The 21,264-nt window shown below is 46.0% G+C and overlaps 1 protein-coding gene across 1 annotated transcript in view; it reads left to right on the plus strand.

Moving 5' to 3' along the window:
- The first annotated feature begins 19,631 nt into the window (after positions 1-19,631).
- The window catches only part of PrBP (Prenyl-binding protein), a 29,900-nt gene continuing 28,267 nt past the window's right edge, over positions 19,632-21,264 (plus strand). Inside the window, exon 1 of the mRNA XM_067120650.1 lies at positions 19,632-19,948. Within this exon, the coding sequence (XP_066976751.1) occupies positions 19,908-19,948 (41 nt within the window). The 5' untranslated portion in view covers positions 19,632-19,907. The remainder of the gene's footprint in view (positions 19,949-21,264) is intronic.

A 21,264-nucleotide genomic window follows, 5' to 3' on the forward strand; every position in this document is an offset into this window, starting at 1 on the left:
GTAACATATATGATGTGATTAATGTACGTATGAAGAGAGAAATCCAAGAAAGGAGTGTGTGTGTGTGTGTGTGTGTGTGTGTGTGTGTAATCTCCAGGTTTGGATTGTCTGATTGAAATCATAACCAACTTTCTCAAACCTAACCTAAACCAGGACACTGCATCCTCCAACCTAATTATTATGTTAGTAACACTGAAAGGCATACAGCTCAACTCAAGTCAGGGCACAGCGTCCTAGCTCTCTGCGGGGTTATTCCCACTAAGGTCCCCTCACCCCACCTGATGTATACTTCATGCTTCCCTAAAGTTTTTATAGAAAGTCTAGTTTCTGGAAGACTGAATGATTGTTATATTCAGATATGACATATATTCACTGAAAAATAATAGAAATTATATGTATTATGTCCTATGACACATACACACTCAATCTGTCCCCAGATGAGTGTTGAGAATATGATAGGGTGGTTGTGATAGGGGGTTTAAATGCAATGGTAGGTGAAGAGATGGCCTTGTTGGAAAATATGGAGTTCCTGGAGTAAATGAAAATGGTTAAACTCTTTTGCCAATTTTGGAGTGTGGTTTGAGTGTTGAGAATACATTATCTGGGTGAAAAAGCGCCTGTAAACGTTGTTAGGGCAAGTGAGTTTTATAGCAAAAAAAAAAAAAAAAAAAAATAAAAATGGTTGAATTGTGGGTTATTGTTATAGAAATGGAGGTAGTATGAGTAAATCAGGAGTTTATAAAATAAAGAAATATGTCCATACAAATGAAATGGAGAATGGAGGAGTTTCATATATCATATGGCGTTCCTATGAGGAATCTTTGTTCATACAGGAGAGTTGGATGAGAAAGAGAAATGGTTAATGGAAGAAAAAGACTCTTTGAAGCACAACTACCAGCAGGGAGTGTTCATGCAAAGGAAAAATTCAATGAATAAATGGATCCTAGGGCAGTAGATGTAACTGGAGAGATGATGTCTGAAGTGAATGAAGTCCTGGGTCGATGGAGTAAGTATTTAAGATTTTTCCAATGCTATGGATAAAAGAGAGGAATATCTGAGTGACACAAAAATGGAAAAGATTGATGTAAAGTTGAAAATGCTTGTGGAAGTGATTGTTACGCACATAAAGAGGGCAATTAAGAGGTTAAAGAATAGAATTGCAACAAAATGTGAGAAAGAGTTAAGTTATGGGGTATATGGAAACCAAGAAAATGGAGTGATGAATACTAACATGGATGGTGGAAGAATGGGAGTGGTTGATTCTCACATACGATGATTCTTACGTTAGGCTGAGAGAAAATGTGAATCTCAGAATTGGCAAAACAAGAACGGTAAAAGGGTATGGCAAAAGATTTGGGAAGCAAACTTAGAATGTTAACGTGGATAAAAGGAAAATGTTGAAGCTGTTGAGATGAACTGTATGCACAGAACATGCGCCATAAAAAGAATTGATGGGGTGAAAAGTGTTGGAATACCTAAATGAAATGATGGATCGCAGTATTTTGATATGGATGATTATATAGAGAGAATGGGTGACGATTTTGGTGATCTTTCGCCGCTGATGAACCTTCTGAGTAGGTGTATGAACCGGCTAAAGTTGGAGACGTGTTACTGAACAAGGATTCATCCCCGACTGAGCATTTAAAGCATGATGTGGCCAGGATCCTGGATGTGACAGTGATCACATCAATGTTAAATGTGTGTATATATATATATATATATATATATATATATATATATATATATATATATATATATATATATATATATATATATACACGCATGTTAGTTATGATGGAAAATTTATTATCAATTCAACATACAAAGCACAAACGTTAAAAGCAGATCACTGACAGATTGGCAGGAGTAGAATCAACCGCCAGAGTTGTCATGTTACAGGAGAATATTGCGGAAGAGTAAACACATACATATATAAGCAACTCTCACGCAACAGCTGGCGGCAGCGGAGTGAGAGAAGCCCTTTAGGTCTTCTGTGTAGCTGAGAAGCTGCTCCTCTAAAAACTTCCTCTTCAGGAAGATATTGTATTTCTTTGCTTTGTTCCAACATAGGGGAACATCATTACGAGACGGGTGTCCATCTCTAAAAATATGACAGATATAGGGGTTGTGCGGAAATAGTTATGGTAAATAAGGTATATGAATAGAAAACAAATAAAAACCGGTACGATCTACTTACTCTGTCAACATCTCACCTATCCTCTCTCTCTTCAAAATAACATTTGCAGTGACTTGCAAGTCAGTGGAGCGCATTAAAATTACGGTTAGGTTAGTTATTGCAACTCTAGTCGCCTTTAAAAAAATCAAAATAGACAGAGAGAAACAACCACAAAATTTATATTAAATGTTTTCCCCATTAATAGAAAGGCAATTCAGTGATCTGAGAATGTTTAAAGTTGAGGATGAGGTAATAGTTGAGTAGAATGGACACAGTAAGAACCGGATAAAATTATAAAAATTGCACTGGATACGGAAAATGCGGCACCAGAACTCAGCGGTCAAATGAGACGCCACATAGAAAAAACGAGAGCCAACTTACATCAGTGATAGAAGAAAAGAACCCTGTTACCAATAAACCCTCTTTGTTCCTATGAAAGTGACTAAAAATACAGTAGTTTTGTATTTCATTTATTTAGTTTGTGATAATTCTCTCATTATTATCACTAACAAATAGCTGAACAAAACAAGGTGGACAAGTTAGCATTCAAGAAATCTAACCTTGCAGGAAAAGGATGAACAACAAAGGCTAAGTGCATAAAAATAGGCAGTCTGTGGTGAAATACAAATAACAAACTCGCAATGCTCTGAGAAGCATGAGCAATGTGACGTAGACAAAACTTCTAAAATTCGAGAGGAAATACGTCATACACTGACAGATAACGTACAAAGAGAGTCGGAGACAGGAAATAAGAACACAAGGAAAGTTCAAAGCCTCGAAATGATTATTTATATTTAAATGTTCATAGTTGGAACTTCTTTTCTATTTCATTTCTTTTCTTTCTACAAATGAAATAAGCACACACACACACACACACACACACACACACATATATATATATATATATATATATAAAAAATCAACACACATTTACGTGTGGAACAGAAATAAATTTCTGGTTCACATCAGGATCGAACCCAGGTCTTTCAGTTGAAAGACGAGACTGTTGCCAACCAAGCCACACAAGTCATAAAAGAAGACGGAACCTGAGTACCATTGTACCTAAGGATTTACCTGGGCAGGCTAACTGCCTTGCATACCAGCGTGTTTTCCCCAACTTCCCGACTCAGCAGTGACCAAATTGACAGCATTTCATGCTGCGGTAGGGTTCCTCAATGATACACCCTATAAAATGGCATGGCTTTATTAGGTAACGCTCCTGCTGAGGTCAACACAAGTCAGTCCTTGGTGTAAGCAACACGTGAATCTAAACAATGGATTCGTACATCTAAATAAAAGTCATCATATTGAAAGACTTTCTCAGAAAGGATAATTCGAATGAAATGCTGTCAGTTGGGTCACTGCTGAGTCGGGAAGTTGGGGAAAACACGCTGGTATGCAAGGCAGTTAGCCTACCCAGGTAAATCCTTAGGTAGGCTACAGTGGTACTCAGGTTACAACTTCTTTTATGATTTGTGTGGCTTGGTTGGCAGCGGTCTCGTCTTTCAATTGAAAGACCTGGGTTCGATCCTGATGTGAGTCAGATATATATATATATATATATATATATATATATATATATATATATATATATATATATATATATATATACAGGAGAGACGTCTCATTGTACCTAATGAAGTTCCAGCCTCGACTACAGAATACTGTATATCGCTGCATTTCAACTGTTTATATTGTAACTGAAAAGCTGACTAGGGTGTTTGTGGTATGTATAGAGGAGGGAAAGGTTTCAAAGCAATGGGCGAGAGAGATGATAGTAAGACTGAAATTGACTTAACAATGCTTAGCATATCTCAGAAGGTATGTGGTAGAGTTATGACTGACAACATAAGTCATGTAGCTGAAGATTGATGGGAAGGGCAGATTAGGATATAGAAATGGGGAAGGCTGAGTGGATTAGCATTTATTTTTTATTTTTATGAAACGGTTTTATGAGAATAAGGGTGGCGGTGAAACTTGTTATTTGTTGTGCTACAGTTAACATTAAGCACGAAGGTGTCTGCCACTTTTTCACTTGAACTAAGAATAGGTATGGCAGTTACTGTTGATTTGTTTCTCTGGTACTAAATACGAGTGTGGCCATATCTGTTGCTTTGTCATCCTCTGGAACCGTGAATAAGTGTGGAAATATCTGTTTATTTGTTTGTTTCTTTTTTTTTTACCCAAGAATAACTATGTTAGTAAATGTCGTTTTGTTCTTTGCTGGAACCAAGAATAAGTGTAGCAATAATTTTTGTTTTGTATTTCTTTGGAAACAATTATAAATGGGGTCGTAATTTTTGTTTTTGCCACTGGAGTCAAGAATATGTGCAGCAGTGATTGTTGTTTTGTTTGTCTTAGGAACCAAGAATAAATGTGGCAGTAACTGTTGAACTGCTTTCCTTAAGAGCAAAAATAAGTCACTTTTATTTGGTTTTCTTTTGGACCCAAGAATATAACTACGTCATTTATTATTTTTCTTTCCTGGAGAACCGTTAACTGTAAGTGCACAAGTGTCTGTTGTTTTGTTTTCCTTTGGAATCAAGAATAATTGTGGATATGTTTGGTGTTTTGTTTCTCTCTGAAATCAAGTGTGACAAAAATTTTTTTGTTTTTACCTAGAGCCAAGAATAGTTGTGGCAGTGACCTGTATTTTCCTCTGGAACCAAGTCTAAGTGTGGTAATGGCTCTGGCTTTAGTTTCCTTTGGAGCAGACTAAGCAGGGTGGTGACTTGTTTTGTTAAGAGTAAGTTGGACAATGACTGTTGTTTTGTTTTCCTCTGGAACCACCCTATATATATATACATATATATATATATATATATATATATATATATATATATATATATATATATATATATATATATATATGTGTGTGTGTGTGTATATATATATATATATATATATATATATATATATATATATATATATATATGTGTGTGTGTGTGTGTATATATATATATATATATATATATATATATATATATATATATATATATATATATATATATATATATATATATATATATATATGTCAGAGGTGAAAGACTGATTCTTCATTATTCTCGACAGGTGTTTATAATGCGGAAAGCGGACGGAAAGGTAGCGGGCAACCTGAGGCCCCCAGCTGTGTCCATACAGAAATTGTTTGTTAACAGGTATAAGAAGACATATAATGCAATACAGAACATGTAAAAGGCAGATATACATACATAATATATATATATATATATATATATATATATATATATATATATATATATATATATATATATGCAGAAAAGGCCATTACAATGATGCATACAATGAGATACATAAAGAATCTGGAAAAATAACAAGTAACATATATGGTGTGATTAATGTACATATGAGGAGCGAAACACAAGAATGGAGAGGTGATTTGATACCCTTACAAATACTCATCCCCCCAAGACAATAATTAGAGGAGCAATTATTGGATGAAAATAACATTAATCACGCAATGCTGAGGCAGTTGGAGTCGGCCCCTACTCCTGGAGAACTGTGGGCGTGGGGTGGAACCGACATCTGGGGCTGGCTCAATGTGTCCCCTGGGCCGCCCCGGACCCCGCTTTGTTGGGGGGGGGGCGGGTGTGTCTGTGGGGAGGTACTGAGGGGGAATTCTGAGGCGCCTGCCTTCTTCCTTGCGTACTTCGCTGTCCAACAGGAATGCCAGCTTCAGTCTGTTGATGGTGACCCAGTCTTCATACCCGTGGATGTCAAGGAGGTATGCCTTGGTGGCCCACCTGATGACTCGGTGGGGCCCCCTGTAGGGCCTGGTTAAGGGAGGTCGACAGGCGTCCACCCTGACGAAGACGGAGGCGCAGGAATCTAAGGCGGGTGAGCTGTAGGTGGTGGTTCTGTCGGTGAAGGTCTTATGGCAGGGTGTGAACTTCTGTGAGAGTTCCCTCAACCTCAGGAGGGGGGGCCGTCGGCACGGTCGGCCAATGGCAGGAAGAATTCTCCGGGAACGGCCAGTGTCTCCCTGTAGACTTTCTTAGCAGGGGAGGCGTCACCATTTGCTTTCGGTGCGGAGCGAAGACCCAGCAGGACCCAGGGGAGTTATTCCTTCCACCTCTCGTCGGTGCAACGTGCCATGAGAGCTGCCTTAAGAGAGCGGTGTGCCCTCTCAACCATGCCATTCACTGTGGGGTTGTAGGCTATTGTGCTGTGTAGTGTTGTACCCATCAGGCATGCCAAGGAGACCTCTGACAGGAAGGCTGGACCCCTGTCTGAAGTGATGCTGCCTGGCACTCTGAAACGGCTGATTCAACTGTAGAGGAGGGCCTCTGCTCATTACGCTGTTGATGCCTCCTCCATGGGAGGAGGCATCAACAGCGGGTGAAGCGTTCTATGATCGTCAGGAGGTATCTGGCTCCTCCCGACTGCAGAAGAGGCCTAACAATGTCGATGTGGATGTGGCTGAAGCGCTGAAGAGGCTGGGTGAAGTCATCGACCCCAGATTCTGTGTGCTGGGATGTTTTGTTCGCCTAGCATGGGATGCAGCTCCTTGCCCACTGTCAGATGCCGTTGTTGATGTCATGCCAGACGAACTTCTCAATCATGAGGCACGCCGTTGTGCTCCCTGATGGATGGGAGAGACCGTGGACTATGTCGAACGCCTGCTTCCTCCTCGAGGCGGGTACTAGGGGGTGGGGGCGGCCTGTGCTGGTGTCGCAGAGGAGAGTTGTGTTCAAGTTTCCTAAGGGCACGTCTACCCACTTAATAGCCATCACTGCCATTCTGTAGTCTGCCGTCTCTGGGTCTGCTGCTTGTTCTTTTGCCAGGTCTTCATAGCTGATGCCGAGGTGACGGGAATTGATTTCTACTCTTGACAGGGCGTCGGCTACTAGGTTCTTCATGCCAAGGACATAGTTGATGGTGCACCCGAATTTGGAGATGGCGGTCAGGTGTCACTGTTGCCTTGCAGACCACGCATCTTCCAGCTTTGCAAATGCATGCACCAAGGGTTTGTGATCCCCTCCATCAGGTTCTTGAAGTGTCTCATGGCCTGGTAGATAGCCAGCAGCTCCCTGTCGAAGGCGCTGTACCGGGTCTCTGCTGGCGAAAACTTGTGGCTGAAGAAGGGCAAGGGTTGGGGGCCACCATTTACTAGTTGCTCGAGTACTGCGCCACAGGCAATGTTGCTGGTGTCCGTTGTCAGTCTGAGGACGGCTGCGGGGTTGTGGTGAGTTAAGGTAGTGGCATTGGAGAGGGCTGTCTTTGTTTCTATAAATGCCTGCTGCTGCAGAGCCTCCCAGGTCAGTGTTTTTGATTTGCCCTTCAGGATTGATGTCAGGGGGTACATAGTGCGGGCGACGTCTGGGATGAAATGTGGTAGTAGTTTATCATCCCAAGAAATTCCTGAAGGGCCTTGATGGTTTGTGGTTTCGGGAAATTCTCTATAGCTTTTACTTTAGAGGCCATGGGGTGCACTCCTGCTGGGGAAATCTCGTGGCCGAGGAAGTCTACTTTTTCTCTCCCGAAAATGCATTTGTCGAACCTGATGACTAGTCCGCTATCCTGCAGATGTTTCAGGAAGGTGTGGATGTGGCGAAAGTGTTCCTCTGGGGACCTGGAGAAGATGAGAATGTCGTCGACATAGCAGATGCAGAAAGGCAGATCCCCTAAGATGGTGTCCATCAGGCGCTGAATTGTGGCACCTGCATTCCTGAGACCAAAGGTGGAATAGGAGAATGTATAAGTCCCAAAGGGCTTGATGATGGCAGTCTTTGGGACGTCGTCAGGATGCACAGGGACTTAGGAATATGACTTCAGCAGGTCCATCTTGGAGAAAATCTTCACACAGTGGAGGGCGCCCATCAGGTCTTGCATGTTAGGGAGGGGGTAGTGGTCTGGTGTTGTCAGTAAATTCAAGTGCCGATAGTCCCCGCAGGGCCTCCATGAACCATCGGACTTCTTTACCATGTGGAGGGGAGACTTTTACAGATGACCATCCGTTCCATCTCTGCAAAGGCCCGTTTGGTGTCTTGTAACTTTTGGGGGGACAGTCGTCGGAACTTGGCATTGGTCGGTGGGCCCGTCGTGGTGATATGATGGAAGATGCCATGCTTTGCTGAAGCCCCTGGTGACTGGCGTAGTCTGGTTTGAATACATCTGGGAACTCCTGTAGGAGGGACGTGTAGCTGTTGGGGGCTGTGGAGCAGATGGCGGGCCTTCCAGGCCCGGTGGGGAGCTGACAGGAGTGGCAGGTTCCTGTGTCGAGGAGGTGTTGTCTTCCGACGTTGACCAGAAGTCCGTGGTGCCCTAGGAAGTCTGCGCCCAGCAGAGGGAACTTGACCTCTCGATGACGAAGGGCCAGTGGTATCTGTGGCCCAGAATTGAGATAGTCCGGGTCGTCGTGCCATATGTGCAGATGGGAGTTCTGTTTGCTACTGTGAGGGCGGGTGTTGAGTCAGGTATCTTTTCTAAATCTTCCTCGGATGGTGGGAAGACCGACTGCATTGCTCCTGTATCTACCAGCAGGCGCCATTTCAAAATTTCGTCTCTGATGAAGAAGCCTGCTGGTCAGGGGGGAGTTGGATTTCGTGGCCACTGCTGTTACTTGTGGTCGCTTCTGTCGTTTTTTGTAATGGAACAGGGAGGTCCGCAGTTCCTGGCATTGGTGCCAAATTTTCTATGGAAGAAGCGCCACGCCTGGTTTGACTATGTCCTGTGTTCCCTGAATGGTGTCTTCTTCCTGTAAACGGCATTGATGTCTCACTCACTGTCGTCATTCTCCTCCATCAGGCTGCAGGCTGCCAAGGTGGTGGCTGCGAGGGCAGCAGCGTGTTTCGAGGCCTTGGTGGCCTTGTGTATTTTCTGGGCGACGTCGACTAAGGCGTCCATGTCGAGGGCGTCTGCGTCTTTTATCTGGCCCCTAACTTCCTGTGTGAGGCACCGAAGGAAGATCGCTCTCGTTAAGTCTACCTTCCTCTTCCTCCCGTTTTTGTCACAGCCTGGCAGTGTTACCAACCCCCGTAGTTTGTCCCAGGCTTCCCTGGGTGATGCTTCTCCGAGGGGCTGGGATAATAGGTCCAGTGCGTGCCGTGCTCTCTTGGTCATGGGCATGGAGTAAGTTTGGATGAGTTTATCCTTCAAGGCCACATGCGTGACCTTGTCCGGCTGTGCGTCGAGCCAGGGGGAGATTCTGTTGAACACCTCTTCTGGGAGCGCCGTCACGGTGACGTCGGATTTGACAGCATCGTCTGAGATGAGTGCCACGCAAAAGTGCGCGTCTGCGTGCAGGAACCATGATGCCGTGTTGTGCTGCGAAAACGGAGGAAGTTTGACCGCGTCTGGCTTTGTTGGTGAGAGGGTCATACAGACGATGCTCGCGAGTTCGCATTGAAGTTCAGCTTCTGACATCTTTACTACTCACACACTAAAACGCGGGAAAATGCGCCGTATTGAGTCTGTTAATGGTGCTGATTGTTCGAGTGGCTGAACGAAGTGCGAAAACATGCCCTTTTTGGGTACGCCATATTTAGTCCGCTAATGGCACGGTTTCCACCAGGGAGGGAGCTATCAGAGGCCCAAACTTTGACCCCGTAATTAGTCTGCTAAAGGCTCTCTGATGGTAGGCTGCGGCTGTTTTTAGTCCGTTAATGGCTGGGCCATAGCGCGCTACCTGTCACTCCGGGGTCACCAGTGTGAGGTTCAAGAAATGTTAGAAGTGAAAGACTGATTCTTTATTATTCTCGACAGGTGTTTATAATGCGGAAAGCGCACGGAAAGGTAGCGGGCAACCTGAGGCCCCTCGCTGCGTCCATACAGAAATTGTGTTTGTTAACAGGCATACGAAGGCATATATAATGCATTGCAAAACATGTAAAAGGCAGATATATATATCAGCGGAAAGGCCTTACAATGATGCATACAATGAGATACATAAAGAATCTGAAATAATAACAAGTAACATATATGACGTGATTAATGTACATATGAGGAGTGAAACACAAGAATGGAGAGGCGATTTGACACCCTTACATATATGTATATACATACATACATATATATATATATATATATATATATATATATATATATATATATATATATATATATATATATATATATATATATATATATATATATATATATATATATATATATATATATATATATATATATATATATATATATATATATATATATATATAATCTTGAGAATATTTTGGAGTGTGAGCGTGTACTTTAAGGGGAAAAAATCACTTGATACGAGTAACTGCGGTGAGATGAATTAACGAATAAATAATATATGAATGGAATGCAGTCTTTTGTTGATGGAATGGGTAGTTTGAAAAGTTCTTGAAGGTATGAGACCGGATATATCCATAGTTGCAATACTTGAGAGAAGATGATGCAGATCTGAACATATTTGTGGTATTGACTACTCAATGTGTTAGCAAAGCAATGAAAAAAATTAAAGAATGGTAAGATTCATGTCAGGAGATGATAGATCGGTGTTTTGGGTAACTAGTTGACGTGGAGTGAGTAGAGTGGGATAATTGGGTGAAACGTGGGCATAATTCAAAATCTTAGGATGAACGAAGAAGGGGAACCTAGAAAGTACAGGCTAACCTGAGTGTAAGGGTGCATCTGCACTTCAGTAAAATATATCATAAGCATATGTTGTCAACATATTGCATACATACCACAAACAAATCAACATCCACAAGTTTAGAATGAATCTTAGGCAAGTACGAAGACCTACGAAAGAAACTCATTGACACATACTCCATGTCCATCCCAGAGAGAGCCCAATGCACCCTTGACCTGATGAACCAGCCTCTGGGGGACACATCACCCAGGGACGCCTGGGACGAACTACGGGGTCTCCTGATGCTTTCAGGCTTTGACTCAGATGGACAGAGGAGAGAGATCAGCCTGTCGCGGGAAATATTCCTGCAGCGATTTCCGCAGGAGGTGAGAGCACAAATCATGGAAGCAGACGTGCTCTCAATGGACAAATTGGTGAGCCTCGCACACAAACTCCACGAGGCCACCAAGGCCTCCAAGCATGCCGGAACCCCTGCAGCCTGGTAACAGAAGCCGAAGAGGGGGACACGAGCGTGGTATACAGGAAGAAGGCACTGCCGCAGCAGCAGAAGACAAGGACAAGTCCAGCCTGGTTTTACTTCCATCGGAGATTCCGAAAGGATGCCAAGAATTGCAGAGCCCCCTGTTCTTTCACAAAAAACTAATAAGGCGGCCACCCATAGCAGCGGTGGCCGCAAACCTTAGAGAATCCCAGCCAGTAGGATTCATCATCCATGGCGCCATAATGGGACGACGGATGCTGATAGACACGGGGGGCTATGCAGTCGGTACTTCCACTATCGGGGGAAGACCGTGACTGCATGTCCGGTGCCGCAGCTGAACTAGTGGCCACAAATGGAAGCCCCAGCCTCTGCTACGGAACTCGGAGCTGCAGAATATCCATCCTGGGCCATAAATATGAATAGCCCTTTGTCATCGCGGATGTCAAGTTTCCCTTACTGGGCGCCAATTTCCTTGCACATCACAGACTGCTGGTAGATGTCGGCCGAAAATGCCTGCTGGATACCGGAACCTGCCCATCCCGACCGCTCTCCGCTGGACCAGGAATGCCCCCCGTATGCTCCATCTCATCGAACAACTACAGCACCCTCCTGCACGAATTCCCAGATGTCTTCAAGCCAGAACTGTGTCAGGTGCCAGGTACCCAGGCCAAGCATGGCATCCATAACCACATCACCACCACAGGCCCACCGACACATGCCAAGTTCCGCCGCCTGCCACCCAAGAAACTCCAGGACGCTAAACGAGCATTTGCCGAGATGGAAAGGATGGGTATCTGCAAAAAGGCATCGAGTCCATGGGCATCCCCCCTCCACATAGTGAAAAAACCAGATGGTTCCTGGAGGCCCTGTGGGAACCATCGTCAGCTGAACCTAGTGACAACACCGGACCACTATCCCCTGCCAAACATGCAGGACCTAACGGGTGCCCTGCAAGGGGCCAAGATATTCACAAAACTGGATTTGCTCAAGTCCTATTTTCAGGTGCCAGTACATCCTGACGACGTTCCGAAGAAAGCCATCATCACGCCGTTCGGGACATATACCTTCTCCTACTCCACTTTGGCCTCAGGAACGCCGGGGCCACATTCCAACACCTGATGGGCAGCATCTTGGGGGACCTACCTTTCTGTGTCTGCTACGTGGACGACATCCTGATCTTCTCTAGGTCCCCGGAGGAGCACCTCGGTCACGTCTGGGCTGTGCTGAAATGCCTTCAGGAGAATGGATTGCTTGTCAGATTCGACAAATGTACCTTCGGAGTGGAGAAGGTAGACTTCCTGGGACATGAGGTCTCTCCGACAGGTGTACGCCCCATGGCCTCCAAGGTGGATGCAGTGAAGGATTTTCCAACATCAAAAACAATCAAGTCCCTGCAGCAGAAGTTCCTCAGCATGGTCAACTACTACCGACAATTCATGCCGGACATCGCCTGCATCAAGTATCCCCTAACCGGAGTGCTGAAGGGGAAGCCAAAAGCACTGACTTGGGAAGTCCCGCAGCAAAGGCATTTGAACAGACGAAGGCAGCCCTCGCCAAAGCCACCACCTTAACATATCAAGACCCCACTGCCCCCCTGAGACTTACCACCGATGCCAGCAACACCGCTTGCTGAGCCTGTAAAGTCACCACATCGGCGCCAGCGTAGTGTTTCGGCGGCGCCATTAATTAAGTCTCCGCTGAGCATGTTTTCTTTGGTGACTTCCCATTTTCTTCAAACTCAATTAGTCACGCCTAAAATGTGCCAGGTCACGCATTTTTAATCATTTTTACTTTATGCGTATTTATACAAATGTCACACATTGTGTATCACATGTTTCTTCATTCACAGGCATCAAGACTGTATCCATATTGTAGTTCAGTATGTTTTGTATTGTAATTTGTACTCGTTCACTGCATATTATTGTTTATTGTTTCGACCTCAGGTCACAGTCAATTCCATTGTCTCTCGCGGGCCGGCGTCAGTCGGCCGCTATATAAACTGCCTGGATCTGTAATAAAGTAGCAGTAACTTTTACCTGCTCGTTTCTTTGACACCTTACAGTGGTGACCCCCGGAGTATCCCGGAGCCATTAGCAGACCGACACGGCGACTTAGTCTTGGCTCCAGGATTTCTCCAAAACACTCTTAGCGGCCTAAACACGGCGCTGTAACCAGCGTTTGAGCGTGCTGACTCTCGTCAGCGTACCCCACCAGCGTCACTAGCGGAACGCTGGGGCCACCTTCCAGCGGCTCATGGACAGCATCCTGGGGGACCTAAAGTTCTGCGTCTGCTACGTCGACGACATTCTCATATTTTCCAGGTCTCACAGCGAACACCAGAGACACATCAGGGCAGTCCTCCAGCGCCTCCAAGAGAACGGCCTCGTCGTCCGCTTTGACAAGTGTACCTTCGGCGTCCAGAAAGCAGAATTCCTGGGTCACGAGGTGTCTCCGACAGGCATCCGCCCTCTTACATCGAAAGTAGCAGCTGTAGCCAGGTTCCCGACACCCACCTCCATCAAGGCCATCCAGGAGTTCCTTGGGATGGTAAACTTCTACAGGCGGTTCATCCCGGGATCGCGCACACCACGGCCCCCTGACGGAAGTCCTAAAGGCCAACCAAGTCCCTGTCTTGGGGACCCAGCCAGCAGCAGGCCTTTTCCCTGATGAAGGCCGCCCTCGCCAAGGCAACTGCCTTGGCACACCAGGATCCCAAGGCACCCCTCCAGCTGATGATAGACGCCAGTAACGTCGCCTGCGGTGCTGTTCTGGAGCAAATCATCAATGGCACCCCCCAGCCCATCGCCTTCTTCAGCAAGAAGTTCAATCCCGCAGAGACCCGCTACAGCACCTTCGACAGGGAACTCTGCGCGATGTACCGCGCAGTTCGGCACTTCAAGTTCCTCCTGGAGGGACGCCCTTCACAATCTTCACAGACCATCAGCCACTGGTTCACGCCTTCACGAAGCAGGGGACACATGGTCTTCAGACAGCAGTGCCACCTCTCAGCCATAGCCGAATTTACCTGTTCTGACAGGTACCTCCCGGCAAGAAAAATCCTGTAGCAGACGCCCTCTCCAGAGTCGAGTTGAACGCAGTGCAGCTTGGTGTAGATTACCAGGACCTTGCCAGAGAACAGGCCGCTGACCCAGAAACCCCTGCGTACCGCACCGCCATCACGTCCCTCAAGTGGCGGGGTGACCCTCGCCCCCGAAGGCCCCAGCCTGCTCTGCGACATCAGCACAGGTCAGCCCGCCCTTTGGTTCCAGCCTCACGCCGCCGCCAGGTATTCGACATAATTCATGGCCTCTCACCCCCTCCGGCAGGACCACGGCCAAACTGCTTTCAAAAGTTCGTCTGGCACGGGGTGCAAAGGACGCCACGGCCTGGGCAAAACAGTACCATGCAGTGCCAGACCAGTAAGGTGGGTTGTCACACGCAGTTGGGGGTAGGCGAGTTCCCACAGCCAGGGCGCCGCTTCGGCCACATCCACATCGACGTCGTCGGGCCCCTTCCCCCATCAGGCGGATCCAGATACCTCCTGACGGTGGTAGACCGTTCGACGAGGTGGCCCGAAGCCACACCCATGCAAGAAGCCAACGCCAGCGCGTGCGCCGAGGCCCTGCTCTCCAGTTGGGTTAGCTGCTTCGGCGTCCCGGACCACATCACAACCGACAGGGGCCCCACCTTCCTCTCCGAGTTGTGGTCTGCCCTGGCTCAACTGCTGGGAACCACGCACCACACCACCACAGCATACAACCCAGCGGCCAACGGCCTGGTCGAACGGTTCCACAGGTCCCTAAAGTCATCCCTCATGGCCCGCTGCACCGCCGAGGACTGGAAACATCAGCTGCCGTGGGTCCTCCTCGGGTTGAGAACCGCCCCCAGAGCCGACGGGACCCCATCTGCAGCCGAACAAACCTATGGGGAACCCCTCGTGGTGCCGGGAGAGCTCGTGACGGATGAACGCCACTCCCCATCACTGCAGAGGCTCTGCGACGTGGCCGGCAAGTTCGCCCCTTGCAGGCACTCATACATCGACAAAGCAACCACCTTCAAGCCGCCACAGCTGTCATCCGCCACCCACGTCTTCGTCAGAGTCGACGCTGTCCGTCCACCACTAACCAAGCCCTACAGGGGACCCTTCCGTGTGCTGGAACGAAACAGCAAGGCGTTCCAGCTGGCACTCCCTGGCAAGGACGACTGGGTTTCAATAGACCGCTTAAAGCCCGCCATTCTGTCGGAGAGTCCCGACAGCGACGCAGCACCCCTTCCGCCCAACCGCACTCCAGCACGCCCTCACCCCAGCAGGTGCAGCCGCCCCAGGAAGGGGCCGCCCAACCAGCAGCCTCACAGGCGGGAGGCCCCTCCGTTATCTTCAAGGAGCCGCGGCACCCTTCAGCGTCCCAGCAGATACAGGGATTAGTCAGACGCGTCCCTTGTCTTGGGGGGGGGGATTATTTGTAAAGTCACCACATCGGCGCCAGCGTAGTGTTTCGGCAGCGCCATTAATTAAGTCTCCGCTGAGCATGTTTTCTTTGGTGACTTCCCATTTTCTTCAAACTCAATTAGTCACGCCTAAAACGTGCCAGGTCACGCATTTTTAATCATTTTTACTTTATGCGTATTTATACAAATGTCACACATTGTGTATCACATGTTTCTTCATTCACAGGCATCAAGACTGTATCCATATTGTAGTTCTGTATGTTTTGTATTGTAATTTGTACTCGTTCACTGCATATTATTGTTTATTGTTTCGACCTCAGGTCACAGTCAATTCCATTGTCTCTCGCGGGCCGGCGTCAGTCGGCCACTATATAAACTGCCTGGATCTGTAATAAAGTAGCAGTAACTTTTACCTGCTCGTTTCTTTGACACCTTACAAGCCGTGCTGGAGCATATAGTAGACGGTTGCCCTTTGCCTGCTTGCGTTTTTTAGCCGCAAGTTAAAGCCGCCGGAGACCCGCTACAGTGCATTCGACAGGGAACTGCTGGCAATCTACCAAGCTGTGCAGCACTTCACACACCTCCTGGACGGCAGCCCATTCACCATCCTGACAGACCACAAGCCGTTGGTACATGCATTTATGAAGGGGGGGAGACGCATGGTTGGCAAGACAGCAACGTCACCTGGCTGCTATCTCCGAATTCGGATGCACCATCAGTTACATCCCGGGCAAGGCGAACCCGATACCCAATGCCCTATCAAGGACTGAAATAAATTCAGTCCACCTGGGCATAGACTACAAAGACCTGGTGAAGGAACAGGCCGCAGACCTGGGAACAGCAGCTTACCGCACGGCAATTACCACACTGAAGTGGGAAGGCGCGCCAATAGGTGAATCCGGATCGACACTTCTCTGTGACACCAGCACAGGCCACCCACGCCCCCTGATACCCGTGTCATGAAGAAAGCAGGCGTTCGACATCATCCACGGGTTGTCCCATCCATCAGGATGAACAACAATGCGCCAGATGACAGAGAAATTTGTGTGGCACGGGATCAGGAAGGATGAACGAGAATGGGCGAAGAACTGCATACCGTGCCAAACAAGTAAGATCACAAGGCACACGGAATCAGGCATCAGAGACTTCCCTCAACCATGATGGCATTTCGGGCACATCCACGTAGATGTCATAGGAGCTCTGCCGCAACCAGGGGACACCAGATACCTCTGACAGTCATAGACCGTTCCACAAGATGGCCGGAAGCAACCCCAATGGTAGAAGCATCAACAAGCACCTGTGCAGAAGCCATACTATCAAGTTGGATAAGCCATTTTGGTGTGCCAGACGATTTAACTACAGACAGGGGCCCGGCATTCTTGTCGGAACTCTGGGTCTCCCTGGCACGCCTAATGGGGACAACACTTCACAGTACGACAGCGTACAACCCTGCGGCCAACGGTATGGTGGAAAGGACCCACCGTTCATTGAAAGCAGCTCTGATGGCTCGTTGTACTGACGAGAATTGGAAGGCTCAGCTGCCCTGGGTCCTGCCGGGTCTCTGCACCACACCAAGGGCAAACGGCAAGGAATCTCCTGCAGAAAAAGTCTACGGCGAAGTATTGGCCGTACCTGGAGAATTCTTCCCCACAGAGCCGGACGACCTGGGTACACCCCTTCCAAGGGTAAGAGAAATTGCAAAGAAGTTCGCGCCTTGCCGCAAGACTTTTGCAGACAGGACCCACAATTTCAGCCCAGAAGGCCTGAAAACCTGTACACACGTCTTCATTATGAACGACGCCCACCTCCCACCCTTGACCAGACTATACAGAAGACCATACCGAGTCGTCAGTAGAACATCTAAGGCCTACCTCGTCAACATCCATGGGAGGGGAGACTGAATATCTATTGACAGGTTAAAGCCAGCCTTCCTAATGGACAGCAGAACCCGGGTGGAAACCGGTAGACGTCCCAGAATTCCTCCACAAAACAAGACCTCGGATGAAGAAATTGTGAGAGAGGTGCGAAATAATGAGTAGGGAGACAAGTATTGCTGATTTATTGATGAAAATTAGCTGCTTATAAAGCGAGATGCGGACGTTTGCGTAGTTCGCAGAGACCGCTGGTACAGAGATTTACAGGTGACCTGAGGTCAAACTAGTTCCTTAAAAAACAGGACAGGTTCATACAGAGAACAAAGTGATAAACAAGGCCTGTCATATGAAATAAATAACTTGTTACTTGTACATAATACATGATTGCTTAAAAGACAACATATACACGGTTTACAATTGTGATGATAAATATATATTTCGCTCGACCTTAAGTCGTGGAAAGGCACCGCAGAAAATGGGATGTTCTCCACAGAGAACGCGTTGAGCAGGGACTTTACAAGATCGGCATCCCGAAACGAGGCCGAGGACATCACAAGGGCTGCACTAAGGATGTCATCCGCCCAGAACTCGGCAGTCGAAACCGCCCCACAACCGCAGATATCAAGAATTCGGGGTTGGCTCCTGCCCCCAAGAAGATACCGTGATTAACATTCAACAGATCTTCCAATCATTATTTTATAATAATTGTCTTGTGGGGGGGTTACTTGTAAAGACGTCTTCGTTACCCATTAATTACGATCATGTATCGCATCTATCAACGCAGCAAGAATCTCATGTATATATTTTTATGAAGAATTTCCTGGCCTTTTCGCCAATATATATTTTATCACTGTATGTACATTATGTCTCTTGTTATTGTTATTTGATTAACTGTTAACAAACACAAATTGCTCTCACTCAGGTGCGGTTCACGGAGACCTGGGTTCGAGCACCACGTTTCCGTCCGCATGCTGCTGTGTACCTTATGCCCAGGTAAATCAATTAGTACCCAGTTCTGTCTTCTTTGACTTCACAATCCTTATAATTATTTTGTACCAGCAGTCATCTCTACAAATTTCACCTACTTTCCCTGTTTTCATTTAGCATTGCCACTCCATTTCCATGCAGGAGAGTGGATTTTACAATCCTTTCATACAATCCAACATTGACTTCCATAGGTACTCCCAGATTCCCTCCAGTCCTATGCACGCACACTGCTGCCTTTCTTGCTTCATCTACTTTGTGACTTGCTTTTTCTCTTATCCTACCATCATCCAAAATATTAACTTCCCAATACTTTAGGAATCTACTGCTTTACGTCTCTCATCGTCTATGCTAACATTCACTGCTCCTTCTTCCTAGGTCACTATTGCTATCATTATCTGTCTCATGCTCAAGCGTACTTGCAAAACTGTCAAATTCTTACACTTATCTCATTAGTTTATCTTCATTATCACCAGTCAGTAAGCCTACTGTTTTTCTCCATCAGCCATTCCTACATCTGTTGTGCTTTCTCTGATTTCTTGCAACATTCTATCCATAAAGCTATCAAACAACCACAAAGACAACACAACTTTACTTAGCTAATTTTTTGCACTGAACCAGCCACTCTCACCTATATCATAAAAACTTTTCTCAATCTCAGCAACTTACCTTCTATACAATGATTCTTTATAAGTTTTATAATTAGCTTCTTTTACGTCAATGTAAGCTACATACAACTTTTTACTTTTGCTTTAAAACTTCTCAAGAAAATGGTTCACAACAAACACTTGATTCACGCTCCCTTTTCCCCGTCTAAACCCACACTAAAGCATTCGGGAAACATAACAAATGGAGCTTTAAATTTGTAATAAAAATATTCATTAAACAGCTGGAAGAGTGGAACCTTGACACACATCACGAACGAGTACTTTAATCAGATCGATCAAATTACGTGCGAATAAAATGTAGACTTTGGAGGAACAACTATTAGGTTTCAGCGAACTGTTAAGCTTTTGTGGTCGAAGTGTTTGTGCAGGATTTTCAAAGATCAGCATAAATTGCCTAACACTCTTTGGTCAGCGCACATGAAATTAATATAAAACCAAGTTCTGTTTATATGGTTATGTAGGGAGCGGTGGAAGTGAAGTGTTCCCATCCCAACGAGGTGGTGGGGTCCCCCCATCCCCGGAAGAGACGGAGCCCGACCTAGGCCCAAGCTGCCCGACAGGCGACGGAGGACCGGGAGGGAGTCACTGTCAGTCAGTAGTCGGGAATTTGAGGCTGACGTGTAAACTCGCTTTGTTGTGAGAGGGTTTGGGATCCTTTCTCTGTTCAAAACAGACATTATTTCCTCGTCTAGCCATGCCGTCGAGATCGGAAGATATCCTGCAGGGTTTCAAGATGTATCCTTTGAGGCATTTGTTGAAAATAAGAGTGTGTTAATGAACGAATTGCTGTTGGTGGTCTTTGGTGGTTGCCAAGGGAAACCAAGTAAACATAACAGTTGATGATTTGGATCGTCATAAATTAGATAATAAGGTCGCGACATTATGATCTTGACCCTTCAAAATGGCTTTGTCCAAGCATTTATGTGAATGCAAAGTAGGTCACATTAAATAAGTTGTTCGGCCTGAATATTATCAGCATGGGTTTGGTTACATTTCATCTTGAATACTTTATAACGGGCTAGGTTTGACATAGCCTACATTAAGTCAACGTAAGCATTGTGGCACAATCCTTGTATCCTTAACAACACTCGCCTTTTATTTGCGTACGTTATTACTGCACGGGGAGACCAGTTCATAAATGTATCAACTCCAGTAGCTGAGGCCCTATTCAAATGATGTATACTCTGGGTGGCCCCTGAAGTGGGTGCAGCCTTAGGTTAGGTATGTTGTCTCAGAAGCAGTCTCATGCCTAAATGTGTGTCAATAAAGGTGACGTTGCCAAGCCCGGTCTTTTGGCAAATTTCATTGGTTGCAGTTTTCTTTTGGGAGCCCATTTTATTGGGCCATAGTAAACTAGTAACTTGGTGGATGATCATTGTTCACATAGGATGTTCAAAACACTCAAAGTAATTGGAACTTAATTCAGACTTTTCCAGAATGGAATTTAGGAGATTCCTACATAAATGTGAGATTTTCTCATACGGGGGTAGTGCCGTCAATGCACCGCATACAATTATTTCATAGTGCAACTGCAAGGTTTTCCTCCTGTTACACCTTTCAAACTTTTTACTGTCAATTACTGTTTCAGTGCTGAATGACCTCAGGGGTCCTTGTTATGACATACGTGACAGTCTCCTCCCCCCTTTACCTGTGACTAAGAAACACAACTGTTTCTCAGCGCTTACAGATCTAATCTTTCAGGAGGTTTTTCTCTACTCATTCTGTTAGGGAGTGTTATAGGTGTGTTCTGAGCTTGTGCAAGATTTTCTTCTGTATTTACAGTTGGTGGTTCAACGTCTTGGTGAGCAGTTTGCACTTCTGACTGAATTAAGTCTGAGGTATTTGAAACTTGTACTTCTGTATTTTTTCTACTGAATGACTGCAACTGGTCAAAATTATGTTTTACAATCTTCCCACTGACATTAACATAATATAAATTTCATATCTTTCTGACAGCTTCTCCTTGTGCCCATTTTTCTGGTGTATGGTATGATCTTACCATAATGCAACTTGAAGGAGGGAAATGTCTTACCTCAGGTAGTTTTTTTACT

Source organism: Macrobrachium rosenbergii, chromosome 2, assembly GCF_040412425.1.
Source record: "Macrobrachium rosenbergii isolate ZJJX-2024 chromosome 2, ASM4041242v1, whole genome shotgun sequence".
NCBI lineage: Eukaryota > Metazoa > Arthropoda > Malacostraca > Decapoda > Palaemonidae > Macrobrachium > Macrobrachium rosenbergii.